The sequence below is a fragment of the Panulirus ornatus genome, chromosome 19, assembly GCF_036320965.1.
Source record: "Panulirus ornatus isolate Po-2019 chromosome 19, ASM3632096v1, whole genome shotgun sequence".
Lineage (NCBI taxonomy): Eukaryota > Metazoa > Arthropoda > Malacostraca > Decapoda > Palinuridae > Panulirus > Panulirus ornatus.
This window is the reverse complement of record NC_092242.1, coordinates 70,210,487-70,233,732: the sequence shown is the minus strand read 5'-3', so window position 1 is coordinate 70,233,732 and position 23,246 is coordinate 70,210,487. Positions and strand designations below refer to the sequence as shown.

Here is a 23,246-nt window from a genome sequence, read left to right as displayed (position 1 = left end):
TATATATATATATATATATATATATATATATATATATATATATATATATATATATATATTAGTTATTTATTCATCATACTTTGTCGCTGTCTCCCGCGTTAGCGAGGTAGCACAAGGAAACAGACGAAAGAATGGCCCAACCCATCCACATACACATGTCCACCCACATACACGTCCACACACAGCACATATACATATCTATACATCTCAACGCATACATCTATATACACACACAGACATATACATATATACACATGTCCTGCATGTTCACCCCCCGATCGCTCCAAATCTTTTTCACTCCATCCTTCCACCTCTAATTTGGTTTCCCACTTCTCCTCGTTTACTCCACCTCTGACACATATATCCTCTTCGTCAATCTTTCCTCACTCCTTCTCTCCATGTGACCAAACCAATAAAAACACCCTCTTCTGCTCTCTCAACCACACTCTTTTTATTACCACTTCCCCTTTCATTACTTACTCGATCAAACCACCTCACACCACATATTGTCCTCAAAAATCTCAGTTCCAACACATCCACCCTCCTCCGCACAACTCTGTCTATAGCCCACGCCTCGCAACCATATAACATTGTTGGAACCACTATTCCTTCAAACATACCCATTTTTTTTTTTTCCGAGATAATGTTCTCGCCTTCCACACATTTTTCAACGCTCCCAGAACTTTCGCCCCCTCCCCCACCCTGTGACTCACTTCCGCTTCCATGGTTCCATCCGCTGCCAAATCCACTCCCAGATATCCAAAACACTTCACTTCCTCCAGTTTTCTTTCATTCAAACTTACATCCCAATTGACTTGTCCCTCAACCCTACTGTACCTAATAACCTTGCTCTTATTCACATCTACTCTCAGCTTTCTTCTTTCACACACTTTATCAAACTCAGTCACCAGCTTCTGCTGAAACACGATAAGTTCCCAAATGCACTTTCGTGTAATACTCAATTCATCAGGGGAGACACAAGAGAGAAATATAAGTCAGTTGATATACAACGAAGAGACGTAGCTGGGACGCCATGTTTACCAAATGGCGTCCTAGCTATGTCTCTTCGTTGCATACCAACTGACTGTTATATTTTTCTCTTGTGTCTTCCCTGATGATGTGAGTATTACACGAAAGTTCACTTGGGAACTTATCGTGTTTAATTTTCCCCGTGGACTTTTAAGAATATACTTGATCACGCTCAAAACTGTGACCCTTTCTATATATATATATATATATATATTTTACCTAAGACATCTCCCTTATCCTGTTCACAACAATGACAAACTTTCCTATTTCCCCACCTACACCTTCAGAGTTCCCCTCCACGATTTTCATCTACTGAATCCCTTCTTGGCACCTGAGGACTCCCTCTGTTCTTCGGCTGCTTGCGCCATCTTGACGAACGCTGGCACACAATCCTCAAGGAGGAAGGACTCTGATGTCAGGGGAAATACGTATATATAAACGTATCTCCTGCCACTTCGTATTCATCAGGTCTTCGGATTCGCAACATGCATCCCATCTTTGCTGTCCCTTCTGCAAGGTTTTGCTACGTTCCCAACAAAGTGTAACTCATATTCTTCACTAGCTCCTCCAATAATGCTGTGGTGAACTTGGTTACCCTTAGCTAAATGAAAGGATGGTAGCCTCCTGGGATTCATCTACTTCCACTAACGAATGACGCTCGGTAAGATTTACGAACCTTTTGAGCACAACGGTACGACCCAAGAGCACGACGATGCGACCCTTGAAAACGACAGTATGACCAAAGAGCACGACGATGCGACCCTTGAAAACGACAGTACGACCCATAGGTATGATGGCGTGTTGTTACTGGTCTCATTCTTACGGGTTAAGTCAGAGGCTAAGTTATCCACAGTCGTATTGTCGTGCTCAAGGGTCGTACCGTTGTACTTAGGGGAAGTAACACACCTACTCTTCTTAAGGCTTGTTTCCTCCAGCGTTAGAGAACAGTTGGAGAGATACATTTCTCTCACAGAAAAAGAGAACTATACTACAGAGCGGGGATGGAAGGGTTCATATTCCGCTCGATGGAAAACAGACCGGATGACGATGTTTACACACATGGTGCCTCTTGCTGCGTCCAGTAATCTTGGAACTGTTCTCCTCAGGAAAAACTAAAGTAGTCTAGGTAAGTGTGTGTGTCTTGTTCCCAGTGGAGTACGATGTGCGGTGGCAGTGCTGGTCTTAAGGATCTCCGTCTGTAATTACCTATTAGTTATCTGTAAGTACCTATTTGTGCTGTACTGGGAGGGAGTTTTACACTTGTGGGGCACCCTTTCCTGAAATTCTCTATTACAAAACTTCTCAAATTTACGTATGCTGTGTGTGTACGTGTGTGTGTGTGGGAAGGGGGCAGTGAACATCAGAGTCAGTTTTTTCGTATACCCATTCCAACAACGCAGTGGAAATGCTCACTCTACAGTCCGAAACATCTGTGTGTGTAACGGACTAGTGGGTGGTTGGTGTTCCCTTTCCTTTAAAGTCAAATGCACACACATGAAAGGTTGGTGTTCGTTGTTCTCGGTGAAGCGAGGGTTGCTCACCTCTGCTTCCTGTTTCAAAGGCACTTGTGAACGGCTGGTATGTAGTCGCAACTCTAGCATCACCAACACACAATTTTTTGGCGTGATTTTCACATAGATTCCGACCCACACCATTAAGGTGAGCGGGGTCTTTTATCTTTTTTTTACACTCTGATTTTCATAAGAGCTTACTATGTCCTCATATCTAAGACCAGAAGCTAAATGGATATGGTTTTATTGTGCACTTTATGAAAATTGGATCGAGAGATACCAACTGTAAAGGGTGCATATCACGCAGTGGTTAGAGCCATCCATATTTTGTAAGTTCTTTTGTATTTTGTATTTTCTCACAGATGCTCTCGCGATTAGAATGTCTAGTATTACTGAAGGTCTGGTGGAGGTTGTCGCTGGCAGTCGCCACTAAGAGACAGATATGTCCTCACTTTTATGGTCTCACGCGACACGGGAGGCGACCACACTCTCTTCAGACACTCATCCCACCAAAGGGGTAAAGTGGTTTGTTTTTCTGTGAGTACAAACACTAGCACCCTACAGTCTTCACTTGAACTGAGCTTTAATCAGCACCTTGTCTCCAAAAGCCATCTTCCACCAGCCACAGCCTTTATCAGTCCCTGACCTCCACCAGTCCCCAGCCTCCACCAGCACCCAGCCTCCATCAGTCTCAGACGGGCAAGAGTGTTCGCCAGGAACAAATCTTTCCTTGCTTTCCTCCCGCTCTTTTATCTATATATGATAATCGTGACTATTTCTATGGGAGGATATACGGGGATTAAAAAATCATTGGAACTGTCTGGTTACAGAAGGGGATTAGTCTTCAAAGATTCGTCATGGCAGATGATCCAAATCCTCTGCTCTGATTAAGGAAGCGAGTGTTGTGCTGTTAGGGGGTGATGACGAGTATGGCGACTGATGTGAAATTTGATGTATCGAGGGTGTAGTGAAGATGCGTTTGACGTGTCTCCGTCCATAGTAAACATGATGGTAAAAGACAGAGGGAGGAACATTCTGAATGAATTCTGTATTAGTTCACGAATGTTGGTGCTTGTTCCACAGTTCTACCAACATAGACAAAAACACACGAAAAACAAACAAACATTATTAATATGCACACTGAAAAAAAAAATGTTTTCATCTTTGCAGGGGAAGAGTTTGTTATGGCAAAGAAAACGTCAGCTCTCGTGGAAGGCTAAAGGTGTTGGGGCTGGTTCTTGGACCAGGCGGAGCTGGCGACGTCCGGCAGCCCTAAAACCACCAGCCCAGCATCATTACCTACAGACTTATAAACTACTTTAAAAACAGGCAAACCTTAAGAACTCCCAAAGAGTTATTTAAAAACAATATCTATATTATGGATATTTACAACGGGAGACTGTCGCTTACGATCTTCACCCTGCAGGGGAATAAGGGTCAGGTGGATACCTGGGGGTATAGGAGCGTCGGCCAGCTGAAGACCATGCTGTCCGTGCTGGGCGTGGACGCCGAGGACATGCACCTCATCTACCAGGACGAGGTACTGCCCGACCACCTACCCCTCGGCGCCTTTCTGAGCGAGGACGCCACCTTGACCCTCGTGCTGAAGGTCAGGTCAGGGTTCTGGGGGTGACTCTCCCAACCCCGAGGCTGATGTCAACGATGTTTTCAGGTCTCTTTCTTATACCTAGTGTTATCAAGTTCTCCATATTTCCCTGTTATATTTTACTTATCGCTCAGCTCAAGGGGAATCCAAATAATGAACACTGTTTCTTTTTCATTTCTGTTCTGAGTAACCGTCTCCATTCGATTCAGTTACTTAGTGCGTTCATATTACTCCAAGGTTTTCCGAATAGCTTTGGTTATCTATTACCTGAAACTACAAAACCCCAAAAAGAAACCAATAAACTTTAAATTCAGCCCCGTCCCACTGCAAGGCAAAACGTTCTTGATCCCCTCAAAGCAAAAAATTCTTCTCCCCTTCAAAGCAAATAAAGAAAATATTTTGTGCGTCCATCTTAAAGCAAAGACTTTGTCTCCCCCGTCAAAAGGAAAAAAATTCAAGAGCCTCTTTTGCAAAATATTCGTATCCTCCGAAAAGACAAAGAATTCGTTACTCCGCCTTTAAAGCAAGGATATGCTCCATCTTCCCTTCAAAAGCAAAGAATTCGTTTCTTCTGCAAAGCAAAGAATTTGCCTCCTTTTCACTGCAAGGAACCCATCGTCTTCCGTCAAAGCAAAAGAAAAAAAGTCGTCTCCACGGCAAAGAAGACAACCTGCCTCGGTCCTCCACTTAGAAGAAAGGAATTCGCTGCTTCAAGCAGGGAATTCATCTCTAAAGTATCCTCAAGGGTATGTGAGGGCCTCGGGAACGTCTTGAAATATGAGATTTCTTCGCTCCGTGACCCACATGATTAGAGGCAGGGAAAGCGCCCCGAGGCGGAGGTGCTACGATGAAGTGGCAATTTTAGTGTTAGTTCGTGATGCGGTAAATGCAGCAGTCGCGGTTGTGATGCTGACGGTTAGAGGAAGACGCATGCAAGGAAAGAGATATAGTGGATTACTTACGAGATTTTGCCCGCAGCGAACACCCCCTCTCCGATAATCAGGCGGGTAGAATCGGTAACATATCTCCATGTTCGGTGGCTCCCTACCACCAACAGAGATTACACAACACATAGGACGAAACTTTGCCTGAGACAAGGCTAGCGGGTAGCGCTCACTACATGTCTTTTTTTTCTTTTTTTAAGGGTGAGCATTCATACGTTTGGCACAGACAAACAAAGCATTTTACAGATTCTCACAGATTTAATTACCTTTTTATCCATGTTTGCTGAGGTTCTTAATCCTGGGATGTTTCCATCAAATCCTTGCATCTATTGTCAAGCATAAATCACCTTATATTTAATCTCTTCTTTCCACAGTGTATAGTTCAAGTACACTTCTCATCTTTCACAATTCAGCTCAAATGTTCTTTTCCTTCAGTTTTACATTGGTAAAGAATTTCTGAATTCTCTCCAGCTTATCAATTCCAGGTTTCTTGGAGACTGCAAAACACAACTGTGATCAAATTTGCTTCTTATGCAGACAGTGAACATATTCCTCACCAGCTTTCTATCTCTCGTAAGTCAGAGTTCTCATATTATCAGACTGATCATTACTCGTTTCGTCAGTACATTTTTTTCTGGTCTCCATTTTCCGGTTTTTCGTCTACGATGACATTTAGGTCGTTAATGATGACCCCTAGGTTGTTCATAATGACTCCTAGGTCATATATGATGACCCTTTGATTGTTTATGAGGACCCCTGGGTCGATTTATGACGACTTTAACATTTTTTTTTCACTGTTAATCTCTCTACACACTGGTCAATTGTTAAGGGTACCGTCCTATGAATCACTGGCTCAGAACACTCTCACACTGATACACAAACAGCCACCATACACGGAAACCAGCACACACACACACACACACTACAAACTCGTACCTAGACAGACAGACACAAAAGAATACATTCCCTCATGTTGGCAAAAGACGCTGTAACACTATGGTGAGGTCAACGGTCGGCTGCTGGTGTCGCTGCTGCAGCCGTTACAGTCTTTAACTACCTCAGCAGTTTGGCGGGGCTAATGTGTGTGATTCTGATACCACAAGGACCAGCCGGGGCCAACGTTTTATCTGCTGTTCCCACTGTTATGTGCACTCCTGATTCACCACTTGCTCCTTTATTCCCTCTCCTCCCCCACGCTGGTTATCTCTCTGTATCTCTCATATCTTGAATCTTACTCTTTATTTCTCTATCTCTTATTCTGTTTCCCTATACCAGTCTCTCTCGGCCTATTTACCCCTCTCACCCTTTTCTCCTTTGACATTTTTATTTCTCTCTATTACTCTTTTTTTTTCCGTCTATTCTTTAAATGGCTGTTGGTGTAGCCTCCATGACTCATCTTCATATGTTCGTGGAATCATCATGAGTTGCGTAGCTCACATCAGGCTTGGCCAGGAACATATGTCCTTCTAACCCACTCATCGAAACCCAAATCTACCCGTATACACACGCACACCCAGTTCTCTACTTAGCTTTGCGACCCACCAATCTCACGGGTCAGGGTCCTTGTCCCGGACACGGGGAACCAGTCGACTTACGGCCTCATTCCAGCTGTTCATCCTCCCCTTTTGTGGGGGATGGTCGGTCAATGGGTACTGGGCGTAAGCTAAGGTGTGTGTGTTTACATAACGTTAAGATATGACGTATATACAAATATCAATCACGCACACATACACGCTCTGTCTTACTCTATAGGCTGTAATGAGTACTGCGGAACTGGCGCTTTTTGAGCAAGGAGAGGTTAACCACTTGAGCATGATCTTTTAGCATGATAGGGCAACTCTTACGCAAGTCGGGAGGACATCTGAGTACTATGGAAGGATCTTTGAGCAAGACGGTACTCTCTTTAAGAACGACGGTAGGATCTTTGGGCATGATGGTACGACCCTTGAACACGACGGTATATATGATTTTTGAGTACGACTGGACGACCCTTGAGCACAACGGTAGGACTTCTAGGTATGATAGTCTGGCCTTTGATCTAACCCTTAAGAGATCATGTCAAAGGTCAGGAATTGTACTCAAGGATCGTATCGTCGTGTACTAAAGCCGTGATATCGAGTTCAAGGAGGCTACAGTTTATTACGGATCAGCAGAATTGGTAAATTGGACGTGCTCACCGTGGCCACCATCCAGTTCATAATATCCATCCCTGTGTCAGCCAAGATGGAAGGAGTATATACTGGCACATTGCACACCGTAGAGCATACAACGCCAGATTCTTCGTATGGTATACTGCGCCAGATTCGTAGTATGGTATAATGCGCTAGATTCGCTGTAAGGTATTCTAAGCCAGATTCGTTCTATGGTATACTACGTCAGATTCCCTGTATGGTATACCAGGCCAGATTTCTTGTATAGTATACAAGGCTAGAGTCGCTGTATGGTGTATAAGGCCGCCTTTTCTGTATGGCATATGGCATATCACGCCAGATTCCCTGTATGGTTCAATGTTGAGAAAGCTATACTTGTCTATTTCTTTTTATGAGGAAAGCTGCAGGCACGGACGGAAGGGCGTCATCGAGGCCTGGCCTACCGACGAAAGGAGAATCAAGATAAAAAAGGGTAACGCAGTTTTTTGTTTTGTTACGAAAAAGGTGCGATTTGTGATGAGAAGAAGGATGTTACAAAGAAAACTGTGAAGATAGGAGTAACAATGAAAAGGTGCAGGTATTTGCTCTTTGGTTCGGAGATACTGAGACTATCCCGGTAGCATAGTTTTAATTAGATAGAAGCGATGACCAGCAATCCTGACGCGGAAGGTGTAATATGGTTTCGGGCATCACTTTAACACTCCTAAATCAGGAGTGCTGCAGTACTTCCTTGGGCGGCTGCTGCCTACAACCTATCGACACGGAGGGTGTAAGATGGCTCCGGGCATGAGTTCACCACTCAGGAGGGTAGACATGAGAGGCGATCACAACTTTAAAGTTTCTAAAACGGGCTGATAATGTTGGATAGTTCTACGAGAGATGTACAGACAAACCATAGTCCAAACATATTAACAAAGAAACTTGGTAAAAAGATGTAAAGTGGTACTTTTGCAGTATGAGTGGCGGATGAATCGAAGAAAATGAATGGAGACACGGTTAATGCTCAGATCATACAGAAATTCAGAAAGTTGTATGACATGAGAGAAAGTTTTAGGGGTGGGGACCAACGAGTGTAATGCTCCCTCACCGTGCAGCACAAATAGGTGATTAGGTAAGTGAGGGGTTAGTAGTCACAAAGTTGCCTACCACAGAAAACGGATCACAGGGCAAACAGGATTACAACCTTCAAGTGTCTATACCAGGCTGATGATGTCAACAGCCAATAGTTGTTTGTGGCACATGTATGCAGAGCAATCAGACACCATGGGAAGAAACGTAGCAAAAAAATGTCTCAGAAAAGATGTAAAGGAGTGCTTTCAGAGTAATGGATGAATGGGATAAGATTATAAATATCGAAAACAGTAGGTAACTTCAAGATTTGGGGCCCCACGAGCGTAGAACTCCCTCCCCGTCCTATGTAACAACAGGCAACCATAAATACTTATAATAAATGTCCACCGCGTCTATAAAAAGGTAATTACACACACACACACACACACACAAATATAAAGCTCTCAACTCAAGTTCTAATTGTAGATTATATAACTGAATTAATATCATATAACATCTTGGTCGAAACATATATGGCAAAAATTGAAATATAACAAGTACGCAATATGAAAATATATTGTAAAAATTTCCATGAAAATAAGTAAGAGTAATTCTGTGACGACTAAACTATGGTTCTTACATTTGTGAAAACATGAGAAACGAAAGAATTGTAAAATAATAGAGCAAAATGTATAAAAAAGCCCAACTCTATAAACAATAAAAAAATTATCATGCAATATTAAAAATTCGTGATTACCAATCTTTGATCGATTTCACTGAAAAATAAATCTGGGAATTATCATGCAAATTTAGAATCCTGACCATCTAATGCGACGGATTCTTTTTGAAACAGATTACCAAAAAATCTAAAAAACTATCATACAAAGTTAGAAGAAAATAAGCAGCAGCATGGTTAACTTTAATTCTTCAAAATCATAAAATTATCAGGCACTGTTAGAACCACAATGGCAGCGAGGCAGTAAATTCACTGTATCAAATTCTCCAAAACCCTTGAAAAATCATGAAAAAACTGCGAAAGTATGTTTTTGAATTGAAATGATCAAAAATCTAAAAAGTATCAAGCAATGTTGAAACTATATATCACTAAGAAATCAATCAAAAATTAAAGAATTATTGTGTAACGTTAGATTCTTCAAAGATCTAAAAGTTATGGAATGTTGAATTAGAAAAAAAAAAAATGAAGCAGTAAATTCTTTAAGAAATAACTTAGAATATCTAAATTACACACACACACACACACACACACACACATATATATATATATATATATATATATATATATATATATATATATATATATATATATACATATATATATATATATATATATATATATATATATATATATATATATATATATATATATATAATATATATATATAAATAAGAATATATGGTGTTGGAGGCAAGTTGTTAGAAGCAGTGAAAAGTTTTTATCGAGGATGTAAGGCATGTGTACGTGTAGGAAGAGAGGAAAGTGATTGGTTCTCAGTGAATGTAGGTTTGCGGCAGGGGTGTGTGATGTCTCCATGGTTGTTTAATTTGTTTATGGATGGGGTTGTTAGGGAGGTGAATGCAAGAGTCTTGGAAAGAGGGGCAAGTATGAAGTCTGTTGGGGATGAGAGAGCTTGGGAAGTGAGTCAGTTGTTGTTCGCTGATGATACAGCGCTGGTGGCTGATTCATGTGAGAAACTGCAGAAGCTGGTGACTGAGTTTGGTAAAGTGTGTGGAAGAAGAAAGTTAAGAGTAAATGTGAATAAGAGCAAGGTTATTAGGTACAGTAGGGTTGAGGGTCAAGTCAATTGGGAGGTGAGTTTGAATGGAGAAAAACTGGAGGAAGTGAAGTGTTTTAGATATCTGGGAGTGGATCTGTCAGCGGATGGAACCATGGAAGCGGAAGTGGATCATAGGGTGGGGGAGGGGGCGAAAATTCTGGGAGCCTTGAAAAATGTGTGGAAGTCGAGAACATTATCTCGGAAAGCAAAAATGGGTATGTTTGAAGGAATAGTGGTTCCAACAATGTTGTATGGTTGCGAGGCGTGGGCTATGGATAGAGTTGTGCGCAGGAGGATGGATGTGCTGGAAATGAGATGTTTGAGGACAATGTGTGGTGTGAGGTGGTTTGATCGAGTAAGTAACGTAAGGGTAAGAGAGATGTGTGGAAATAAAAAGAGCGTGGTTGAGAGAGCAGAAGAGGGTGTTTTGAAATGGTTTGGGCACATGGAGAGAATGAGTGAGGAAAGATTGACCAAGAGGATATATGTGTCGGAGGTGGAGGGAACGAGGAGAAGAGGGAGACCAAATTGGAGGTGGAAAGATGGAGTGAAAAAGATTTTGTGTGATCGGGGCCTGAACATGCAGGAGGGTGAAAGGAGGGCAAGGAATAGAGTGAATTGGAGTCATGTGGTATACAGGGGTTGACGTGCTGTCAGTGGATTGAATCAAGGCATGTGAAGCGTCTGGGGTAAACCATGGAAAGCTGTGTAGGTATGTATATTTGCGTGTGTGGACGTGTGTATGTACATGTGTATGGGGGGGGGGGTTGGGCCATTTCTTTCGTCTGTTTCCTTGCGCTACCTCGCAAACGCGGGAGACAGCGACAAAGTATAAAAAAAAAAAAAAAAAAAAAAAATATTTATATATTTATATATATATATATATATATTATATAAAATATGTAAGAGAGAAGACTGATGGAATAAAATCCTTCAAACTTCAAAAAATTACAATTTAGTATTGAATTCATGCAAACAAACAAACAAAAAAAAAGAGCTAGATATAATGCTTGAAATAGGTACCTCTGCAGTGACCTGCCCCTTGACGTGCATGGGCGGCACACTTCTGCACCATCAGTTGGGTCCCAACGCTCTGCCCAGGGCTGTTCTACAGCGTTCAATTTCAGTTCTCTCAACTACCTGGAACAAAAAGATATTCTTATATTAAGACATGTAATCATGTAAGAATAATCTATCTATCTATCTATCTATATCGGGTAGTCACTTGTTTACCAAATGGCGTCCTAGCTACGTCTCTTCGTTGTATATCAGCTGATTTTTATATTTCTTTCTTGTGTTTCCCCTGATAATGTGATTATTATACGAAAGTGCACTTGGGAACTTTCGCGTTTCATTTACGTGTGGACTAATAGGTGTGTGAAGGAACAGTGGTTCCAACAATGATATATGGTTGCGAGGCATGGGTTATAGATAGGGTTGTGCGTAGGAGGGTGGATGTGTTGGAAATGAAATGTTTGAGGACAAATTGTGTGTGAGGTGGTTCAATCGAGTAAGTAATGAAAGGGTAAGAGAGATGTGTGGTAATAAAAAGAGTGTGGTTGAGAGATCAGAGGAGGGTGTGTTGAAATGGTTTAGACACATGGAAAGACTGATAAAGAGGATATATGTGTCAGAGGTGGAGGGAAGAAGAAGCGGGAGACCAAACTGGAGGTGGAACGATGGAGTGAAAGAGTTTGAGCGATCGGGGCCTGAACATACAGGAGGGTGAAAGGCGTGCAAGGAATAAAGTGAATCGGAACAATGTGGTATACCAGGGTCGACGTGCTGTCAATGGATTGAACCAGGGCACGTGAAGCGTCTGTGGCAAACTATGGGAAGATCTGTGGGACCTGGATGTGAAAAGGGAGATGTGGTTTCGGTGCATTACACATGACAGCTAGAGACTCAGTGTGAACGAATGCTTATATTTATATATATATATATATATATATATATATATATATATATATATATATATATATATATATATATATATATATAAATGTGAGGTGGTTTGATCGAGTGAGTAACGTAAGGGTAAGAGAGATGTGTGGAAATAAAAAGAGCGTGGTTGAGAGAGCAGAAGAGGGTGTTTTGAAGTGGTTTGGGCACATGGAGAGAATGAGTGAGGAAAGATTGACCAAGAGGATATATGTGTCGGAGGTGGAGGGGACGAGGAGAAGAGGGAGACCAAATTGGAGGTGGAAAGATGGAGTGAAAAAGATTTTGTGTGATCGGGGCCTGAACATGCAGGAGGGTGAAAGGAGGGCAAGGAATAGAGTGAATTGGAGCGATGTGGTATACCGGGGTTGACGTGCTGTCAGTGGATTGAATCAAGGCATTGAAGCGTCTGGGGTAAACCATGGAAAGCTGTGTAGGTATGTATATTTGCGTGTGTGGACGTATGTATATACATGTGTATGGGGGGGGGGGGGGGGTTGGGCCATTTCTTTCGTCTGTTTCCTTGCGCTACCTCGCAAACGCGGGAGACAGCGACAAAGTATAATAAAAAAAAAATAATAATAAATATATATATATATATATATATATATATATATATATATATATATATATATATATTTATTTATCTTATCTTATTTTGCTTTGTCGCTGTCTCCCGCGTTTGCGAGGTAGCGCAAGGAAACAGACGAAAGAAATGGCCCAACCCACCCCCATACACAATGTACACACACACACGCCAACACACGCAAATATACATACCTATACATCTCAATGTACACATATATATACACACACAGACACATACATATATACCCATGCACACAATTCACACTGTCTGCCCCTATTCATTCCCATCGCCACCTCGCCACACATGGAATACCATCCCCCTCCCCCCTCATGTGTGCGAGGTAGCACTAGGAAAAGACAACAAAGGCCCCATTCGTTCACACTCAGTCTCCAGCTGTCACGCAATAATGCCCGAAACCACAGCTCCCTCTCCACATCCAGGCCCCACACAACTTTCCATGATTTACCCCAGACGCTTCACATGCCCTGATTCAATCCACTGACAGCACGTCAACCCCGGTATACCACATCGATCCAATGCACTCTATTCCTTGCCCGCCTTTCACCCTCCTGCATGTTCAGGCCTCGATCACACAAAATCTTTTTCACTCCATCTTTCCACCTCCAATTTGGTCTCCCACTTCTCCTCGTTCCCTCCACCTCCGACACATATATCCTCTTGGTCAATCTTTCCTCACTCATTCTCTCCATATGCCCAAACCATTTCAAAACACCCTCTTCTGCTCTCTCAACCACGCTCTTTTTATTTCCACACATCTCTCTTACCCTTACATTACTTACTCGATCAAACCACCTCACACCACACATTGTCCTCAAACATCTCATTTCCAGCACATCCACCCTCCTGCGCACAACTCTATCCACAGCCCACGCCTCGCAACCATACAGCATTGTTGGAACCATTATTCCTTCAAACATACCCATTTTTGCTTTCCGAGATAATGTTCTCGACTTCCACACATTCTTCAAGGCTCCCAGGATTTTCGCCCTCTCCCCCACCCTATGATTCACTTCCGCTTCCATGGTTCCATCCGCTGCCAGATCCACTCCCAGATATCTAGTTATCTAGTTATCTAGTTATATATATCTCGTTGGGTTCCACAGAGTACTTGCCCCAAATAAACTGATGCCTCTCAAAAGTCACTTCCTCCTCCATACATTTCTCTCTCACACACACAGACCACATTCTTCTAAGCAAACACCAGGTCCACAGACCCTCTACGTATCCTAAAACTCCACTGTCCCTCCCTAACCAGCTGACAACAACACCCTGCTCCAAGGAGCACCAGTGGCCAGGTGATTCTCCCTCAGCATCTGTGCAAGACTAGTCTTATAGTGGCTATCGCTGCCAGAGCCAGGTCGCATTTGAGCAGCCCTAACTGGACGCGTCTATGGCCTCATACAAGTGCTGTATGTTACAGGGTTATTCCTGTTTTTCACATCGTTCTGTAGAATCTCATTCATCAATAAAGACGATGTGCCCAACTTAATGTTTCTTAAAGGTTAGAATCGTTCCGACCCTCTTTATGTAGCATTCTCTTCTTAACAGCACATCCCCAAGGGAACCAATATCTGGCACTGGTAGGCTGCCCATGGTAATAGCTATCTCGTATGATATGTGACAGCCGATGATTTCATTAGGACTCTTTTTTTTGTCTCCAACTGTGTTCCACATCACCAACATCCCCGACAAAATCGAGTTGAATTTAGTTTCTTTTTTCTCCTCGCCGGATCCATGACGATTTCCCACTCGTTTCCTCCCCTTGAGGTTGAGCTCCGCCTGGCTGAATGTGGTATGAGGGTGGTTCTCTCTCGGGAGGTCATGGCTGTTCAACTCCATGACGGCCCCAGGGAAAATACGGTTGGGTTTCAGCGCTTTCTTCAACTCCAATTTCAACTCGGCATTTTCTCCGTCCAACTTTCGTGTAGCACCTGCCAGTCGGCCTGTCTTGCCATGCAAATCTTAGTCAGCGAATACAAGTTTTCTCATTTTCACAACATGCTAAAGGCAACAGAAGAGAGACATGGAGAGAGGGGAACGCCTTGCATTGGACAAGAGACCAACGTAGGAAAGACAAACACGTTTCAGCAGTTTTTGCATAAACACTGCATTAGCATCAGCGTCATCCCTTGTTTGCCTACTGCCACGCTAGCTTTATTCATGACAAATATGTGAACTGCTTTTCTCAGGTTTGACTTGAATCGTCGTTCTCTCTGGTGCGCATCTGAGAAGTAAAGTACTAAATACTAACCTTTAGCTTCCCCATATATATATATATATATATATATATATATATATATATATATATATATATATATATATATATATATATATATATTATATATATATATATTTTTTTTTTTTATACTATTCGCCATTTCCCGCGATAGCGAGGTAGCGTTAAGAACAGAGGACTGGGCCTTTGAGGGAATACCCTCACCTGGCCCCCTTCTCTGTTCCTTCTTTTGGAAAAAAAAAAAAAAAGAATACTTCCCACGTATTCCCTGCATGTCGTAGAAGGCGACTAAAAGGGAAGGGAGCGGGGGGCTGGAAATCCTCCCCTCTCGTTTTTTTTTTTAATTTTCCAAAAGAAGAAACAGAGGGGGCCAGGTGAGGATATTCCAAAAAAGGCCCAGTCCTCTGTTCTTAACACTACTTCGCTAACCCGGGAAATGGCGAATAGTTTTAAAGAAAAGATATATATATATTTTATATTTATTTATTATACTTTGTCGCTGTCTCCCGCGTTTGCGAGGTAGCGCAAGGAAACAGACGAAAGAAATGGCCCAACCCCCCCCCCCCCATACACATGTATATACATACGTCCACACACGCAAATATACATACCTACACAGCTTTCCATGGTTTACCCCAGACGCTTCAATGCCTTGATTCAATCCACTGACAGCACGTCAACCCCGGTATACCACATCGCTCCAATTCACTCCATTCCTTGCCCTCCTTTCACCCTCCTGCATGTTCAGGCCCCGATCACACAAAATCTTTTTCACTCCATCTTTCCACCTCCAATTTGGTCTCCCTCTTCTCCTCGTTCCCTCCACCTCCGACACATATATCCTCTTGGTCAATCTTTCCTCACTCATTCTCTCCATGTGCCCAAACCACTTCAAAACACCCTCTTCTGCTCTCTCAACCACGCTCTTTTTATTTCCACACATCTCTCTTACCCTTACGTTACTCACTCGATCAAACCACCTCACACCACACATTGTCCTCATATATATATATATATATATATATATATATATATATATATATATATATATATATATATATATATATATACATATATATATATATATATATATATATATATATATATATATATATATATATATATATATATATATATATATATTATCCATGGGGATACGGGAGAAAGAATACTTCCCACGTATTCCCTGCGTGTCGTAGAAGGCGACTAAAAGGGGAGGGAGCGGGGGGCTGGAAATTCTCCCCTCTCACTTTTTTTTTTTTTCCAAAAGAGGGAACAGAGAAGGGGCCCAGGTGAGGATATTCCCCCAAGGGCCCAGTCCTCTGTTCTCAACGCTACCTCGCTAATGCGGGAAATGGCGAATAGTATGAAAGAAAAGAAAGATATATATATATATATATATATATATATATATATATATATATATATATATATATATATATATATATATATATATTCTTATTTTTTTTCTTTATACTATTCGCCATTTCCCGCAATAGCGAGGTAGCGTTAAGAACAGAGGACTGGGCCTTTGAGGGAATATCCTTACCTGGCCCCCTTCTCTGTTCCTTCTTTTGGAATATATATATATATATATATATATATATATATATATATATATATATATATATATATATATACACATATATACACACACATATATATATGTATTTTTTTTCTTTTTGCTTTGTCGCTGTCTCCCGCGTTTGCGAGGCAGCGCAAGGAAACAGACGAAAGAAATGGCCCAACCCACCCCCATACACATGTATATACATACACGTCCACACACGCAAATATACATACCCATACATCTCAATGTAAACATATATATAAAGACACAGACATATACATATATACACATGCACACAATTCACACAGTCTGCCTTTATTCACTCCCATCGCCACCTCGCCACACATGGAATAACATCCCCCTCCCCCTCACGTGTGCGAGGTAGCGCGAGGAAAAAACAAAGGCCCCATTCGTTCACACTCAGTCTCTAGCTGTCATGCAATACTGCCCGAAACCACAGCTCCCTTTCCACATCCAGGCCCCACAGAACTTTCCATGGTTTACCCCAGACGCTTCACATGCCCTGATTCAATCCATTGACAGCACGTCGACCCCGGTATACCACATCGATCCAATTCACTCTATTCCTTGCACGCCTTTCACCCGCCTGTATGTTCAGGCCCGATCACTCAAAATCTTTTTCACTCCATCTTTCCACCTCCAATTTGGTCTCCCACTTCTCGTTCCCTCCACCTCGGACACATACATCCTCTTGGTCAATCTTTCCTCACTCATTCTCTCCATGTGCCCAAACCATTTCAAAACACCCTCTTCTGCTCTCTCAACCACGCTCTTCTTATTTCCACACATCTCTCTTACCCTTGCATTACTTATTCGATCAAACCACCTCACACCACATATTGTCCTCAAACATCGTATTTCCAGCACTTCCAGCCTCCTGCGCACTACTCTATCCATAGCCCACGCCTCGCACCCATACAACATTGTTGGAACCACTATTCCTTCAAACATAGCCATTTTTCTTTCGGAGATAATGTTCTCGACTTCCACACATTCTTCAAGGCTCCCAGGAATTTCGCCCCCCTCCCCCACCCTATGATTCACTTCCGCTTCCATGGTTCCATCCGCTGCCAGATCCACTCCCAGATAACTAAAACACTTTACTTCCTCCAGTTTTTCTCCATTCAAACTTACCTCCCAAATGACTTGACCCTCAACCCAACTGTACCTAATAACCTTGCTCTTATTCACCCTTTACTCTTAACTTTCTTCTTTCACACACTTTACCAAACTCAGTCACCAGCTTCTGCAGTTTCTCACATGAATCAGCCACAAGCGCTGTATCATCAGCGAACAACAACTGACTCACTTCCCAAGCTATCTCATCCCCAACAGATGTATATAAATTCATATATATATATATATATATATATATATATATATATATATATATATATATATAAAGTGATTGGTTCTCAGTGAATGTAGGTTTGCGGCAGGGGTGTGTGATGTCTCCATGGTTGTTTAATTTGTTTATGGATGGGGTTGTTAGGGAGGTGAATGCAAGAGTTTTGGAAAGAGGGGCAAGTATGAAGTCTGTTGGGGATGAGAGAGCTTGGGAAGTGAGTCACTTGTTGTTCGCTGATGATACAGCGCTGGTGGCTGATTCATGTGAGAAACTGCAGAAGCTGGTGACTGAGTTTGGTAAAGTGTGTGAAAGAAGAAAGTTAAGAGTAAATGTGAATAAGAGCAAGGTTATTAGGTACAGTAGGGTTGAGGGTCAAGTCAATTGGGAGCAGAGTTTGAATGGAGAAAAACTGGAGGAAGTGAAGTGTTTTAGATATCTGGGAGTGGATCTGGCAGCGGATGTAACCATGGAAGCGGAAGTGGATCATAGGGTGGGGGAGGGGGCGAAAATTCTGGGAGCCTTGAAGAATGTGTGGAAGTCGAGAACATTATCTCGGAAAGCAAAAATGGGTATGTTTGAAGGAATAGTGGTTCCAACAATGTTGTATGGTTGCGAGGCGTGGGCTATGGATAGAGTTGTGCGCAGGAGGATGGATGTGCTGGAAATGAGATGTTTGAGGACAATGTGTGGTGTGAGGTGGTTTGATCGAGTGAGTAACGTAAGGGTAAGAGAGATGTGTGGAAATAAAAAGAGCGTGGTTGAGAGAGCAGAAGAGGGTGTTTTGAAGTGGTTTGGGCACATGGAGAGGATGAGTGAGGAAAGATTGACCAAGAGGATATATGTGTCGGAGGTGGAGAGAACGAGGAGAAGAGGGAGACCAAATTGGAGGTGGAAAGATGGAGTGAAAAAGATTTTGTGTGATCGGGGCCTGAACATGCAGGAGGGTGAAAGGAGGGCAAGGAATAGAGTGAATTGGAGCGATGTGGTATACCGGGGCTGACGTGCTGTCAGTGGATTGAATCAAGGCATGTGAAGCGTCTGGGGTAAACCATGGAAAGCTGTGTAGGTATGTATATTTGCGTGTGTGGACGTATGTATATACATGTGTATGGGGGGGGGGGGGGGGTTGGGCCATTTCTTTCGTCTGTTTCCTTGCGCTACCTCGCAAACGCGGGAGACAGCGACAAAGTATAAAAAATATATATATATATATATATATATATATATATATATATATATATATATATATATATAAAGAGAAACAATTTTTGTTAAGGCCTTTAATTGTACAAGATAACTGAATAATTTTGTAATTTATAATGATATGAAACTAATACTGAAAATCTCGAAGACAGCAAAAAAAATTACTTAGATCACAGAGTTATTTTGAATATGTCAGCGGACCCCACTCACACATGTAAGTTATACAATAAAGAGATGTTTTCTTGTCAGTGACTGCTTATCTCAGATGTACTTACAAGCACATATAAAATAGGTTTGCCTTCAATTTCAAATTTCTCTACCTTCAACTGTTTCCCCTTACTTTTACTTTTCTACCTCTTCTTATGAATACCTATTCAGGCTACCCTTATGTGTCCCCTCAGCAAGTAGTTCAGCAAGTAGTATTCATCAGCCAGTAATTTGAGGAGAATTTTGTATGTATCACCTTGCTCTGAATGCAAGAAAGTCAACATGATATTGAGAAGACAGCTCAGGTGCTCATATTCCTATGAGTCTACGGGGAAAATGAAACACGATAAGTTCCCAAGTGCACTTTCGTGTAATAATCACATCATCAGGGGAGACACAAGAAAGAAATAACAGTCAGTTGATATACAACGAAGAATCGTAGCTAAGACGCTCAGATTAGGGTGTCTAAATGTGTGTGGATGTAACCACGATGAGAATAAAGGAGAGATAGGTAGTATGTTTGAGGAAAGGAACCTGGATGTTTTGGCTCTGAGTGAAACGAAGCTCAAGGGTAAAGGGGAAGAGTGGTTTGGGAATGTCTTAGAAGTAAAGTCAGGGGTTGGTGAGAGGACAAGAGCAAAGGAAGGAGTAGCACTACTCCTAAAGTAGGAGTTGTGGGAGTATGTTAGAGTGTAAGAATGTAAACTCTAGATTGATATGGGTAGAACTGAAAGTGGATGGAGAGAGATGGGTGATCATTGGTGGCTATGCACCTGGTCATGAGAAGAAACGTCATGAGAGGCAAGTGTTTTGTGAGCATCTAAGTGAGTGTGTTAGCAACTTTGATGCACGAGACCGGGTTATAGTGATGGGTGACTTGAATGCAAAGGTGAGCAATGTGGCAGTTAATTGGTGCACATGGTGTGTTCAGTGTTGCAAATGGAAATAGAGTAAACCTTGTAGATTTGTGTGCTGAAAAAGGACTGGTGATTGGGAATACCTGGTTTAAAAAGATATATATATATATATATATATATATATATATATATATATATATATATATATATATATATATATATATATATATATATATAAGTATACGTACGTAAGTAGGAGAGATGGCCAGAGAGCGTTATTGGATTACGTATAAATTGATAGGCGCATAAAATGTCCTTCTAGCTTTCCAGTAAGCAGTATTCACAAACCAATTGGGATACTATCTCTGCGTAAAGATATGTCTTATATGACTACAATCATCTACCAGGCCTATGGGATCACATATCCATAGTGCTCTAAAAAACATAGACATAACTACAGACATTTTTACAGAAGGATCATGGGCTGAGAAATAATGAATATAACTCTCAGAGTTGGTAGGCTTCCTGTAGATTTTAAAGGACAACTGATCATATTCTCTATTTATCAACACATCTAGAAAAGGAAGTTTGCCTTCTTTTTTCCATTCCATCTTGAATTTGATAGTGAGGTCGATGCTATTTAATTCATTAAAGAAAACATCACAGTCTTGGGAGGATGGCCACAAGGACCACACATCATCCACGTATCCTATTTTCTCAAATGTTCTCTGCATAGATCTCACAGGATTTCATGGAATTATAAAATTCAACCAGGCAAGTTGTGCTGGGGGAACCCAACATGACCCATCACACAGAAACATCGTCACAGACCTCAGCTGTTAGAATACATGATAAAAATGCTTTTTTGACGAATTCCTGAACTCTCCCTGGTTACCATGACCATACCAGATAAATCTAGATCTATTTCTTATTTAAGTTCTTGCTTGAGAAAAGTTTTTCGTTATGTAAAATATGAGCACAACTGATTCTAGATGCTAGTTGCAAAACAAATGTTAGAATATCAACTAGCAGGGTAACACTAGATAAAAAATAGGTATTTCAGCTTCTATATGTGGGTTGTGGGTTTATCATCAAACAAGTTTTCAGGGTTATGGGTAGGTGCAGGCAGCTGGAGTTAAAAGATACGGGAATACAAAAATGTCTGCAAGCAAACAACGATGGCATTAATGACAGCTGTGGAAATTGGCTGTTGGTTTTTGTTTGTTAGAAGTTTAGTAAAAATACAATTAAAGAAGAGGGTAACAGATCCTCAAGCTACGTCTTTAGATATCAAACGACATTAATTATTTTGCGTAATTCGTTGACTTGTTACGTGTTACGTTCGCCATTTCTATATTCACTACTTTGCTATATATACTATGATAGCTCGTTTTCTGCCATTTGCTTCTTGAGATTTGCTATATAGCACTCCACGAAGACGTTGATTTGAAGCCTTGTTTGACTGAGCATCACATAACAATGGGTGCCATTATAACAGTAAACAGTAATAGATACGAAAGTTTCCACCAATCACAAAACCCTATTGTTAAGACGTCATTCCTTATGTCAACTGCATGTATGCCTGATTAGCGTCCTAATTTTACAACTGCTGCACAACGTAATTTATGTGAAGGTTATGTGCATCTGCATCTCTATTTCTGCTCAAGATAACGTGATTACTAAAACTCAGCATTTCTCACACAGGCAAAGACGTCAGGAGTGTGGTACGTGAGAGGATTCATTTTATTCACTCATTAAATTCTGAGATCTTCACTTTCTTTGGACGTTGCCTAGCGAGCGCATGGGGATCAAACTGCTGTTTTGTAATTTAAAAGACGGTAGGAAAAATGAAGGTAATAACTTAAGGCCACTCTAAAAGACGATGTGGCTCGTCCAAATCGATTCGTTTTCTTTAAACACCTTTTACGAGTGATATTCATTTTCTATGAGACACTAAAATATTTACGCGTTATACGTACGATGCACATATTAATATTGAATGGTAACATTTGCCTTTATACGAAGGAGAAAATAAACAATATGTAATATATCTTGTTCGCCGTTTCCGCGTTAGCAATATAACGCCAAGAACAGTCGAAAAAACGGGATTCATTTGCTCACATCCACTCTAGCAGCAAAGAAACAAGAGTATCTCTCTCCACAATTAGGCCCCAGAGACCTTTCCCTTGACCCCTGTATACCACGTCACACCAATTCGTTCTATCCCGAGCACGTCTCATACCCTCCTGCATTTCAGACTCCACTAAATCGAAGCAAGTTACACTCCATCTCGTTTTCTGTCTTCTCCTCCTCTTTGTTCCCTCCATTTCTGACGCATAAGGCACTTAGTCCCTCCTCAATCATCCTTTGCCTATGTCCAAACATTTCAGTACACCCTACTCAGCACTCTCAAATATACCCGCTCACTACCACACCTGTCTCTCACGGTCACTAACTTACTTGATTAACCCTCCTCACACCACAGTATTACCCCTGGGCATACATTTCCAAAAGATACATCCTCTTCCGTACTTTTGTATCTATGGCCCACATCTTACACCGATACAGCATCATCGAGGATACTACACTCTCAAACATTCCCAAAATCTTTGCCCTCACACAGTGACCTCTCTTTCCACACACTCGGTAAAGCATACTCACCCATCCTGTGGTTCATTTCAGTTATCCCAGAGTTTTATCTGCTGCCATGTCCACTCCCACATGTCTAAAACATCCCACTTTCTCTAGTTTCTCTTTACTGCAATTTATACATCCACTTCTACATTTTCTACCTATATAAGAAAGGGCTAAACTTCCTGCAGCATTATTCTATACACGACAGCACACTTCATAGTCGAGTACATGACCTTGCTGTGATACCTCCTTCTTCATAATTCTGAGCTGCATCTTTAAAGAATAACACTTCTCCAACATAAAAACCCCACAACACTTACTGTCACACGAGGGCCGGGCTTTGCTAATGATGGCAGCCCGAGAACACACACCAGGCCTGTGCCAGTAAACAGCGCCCCGACGACACGCGCACCCCAACTTGTGCCGGTAGTGGCATCCTAAGAATGTGCAGTCATTCACATGAGCCGGTGCTCGGTTAGGATAAGGCGAATTTTTCTTTAATTTATATATTTACATACCACCCTTCCTTGTTT

General features: G+C 41.6%; 1 protein-coding gene across 22 annotated transcripts in view; it reads right to left on the bottom strand.

Annotated features, from left to right (window-relative positions):
• LOC139755660 (FMRFamide receptor-like) overlaps window positions 1–23,246 on the bottom strand; it is a 786,605-nt gene that overhangs the window by 25,257 nt on the left and 738,102 nt on the right. For all 22 annotated transcript variants that reach the window (XM_071674303.1, XM_071674305.1, XM_071674296.1 and 19 more), the window contains one exon: window positions 11,110–11,226. In XM_071674303.1, coding sequence (XP_071530404.1) covers window positions 11,110–11,139 — 30 coding nt within the window. In that variant the 5' untranslated portion in view covers window positions 11,140–11,226. The remainder of the gene's footprint in view (window positions 1–11,109; window positions 11,227–23,246) is intronic.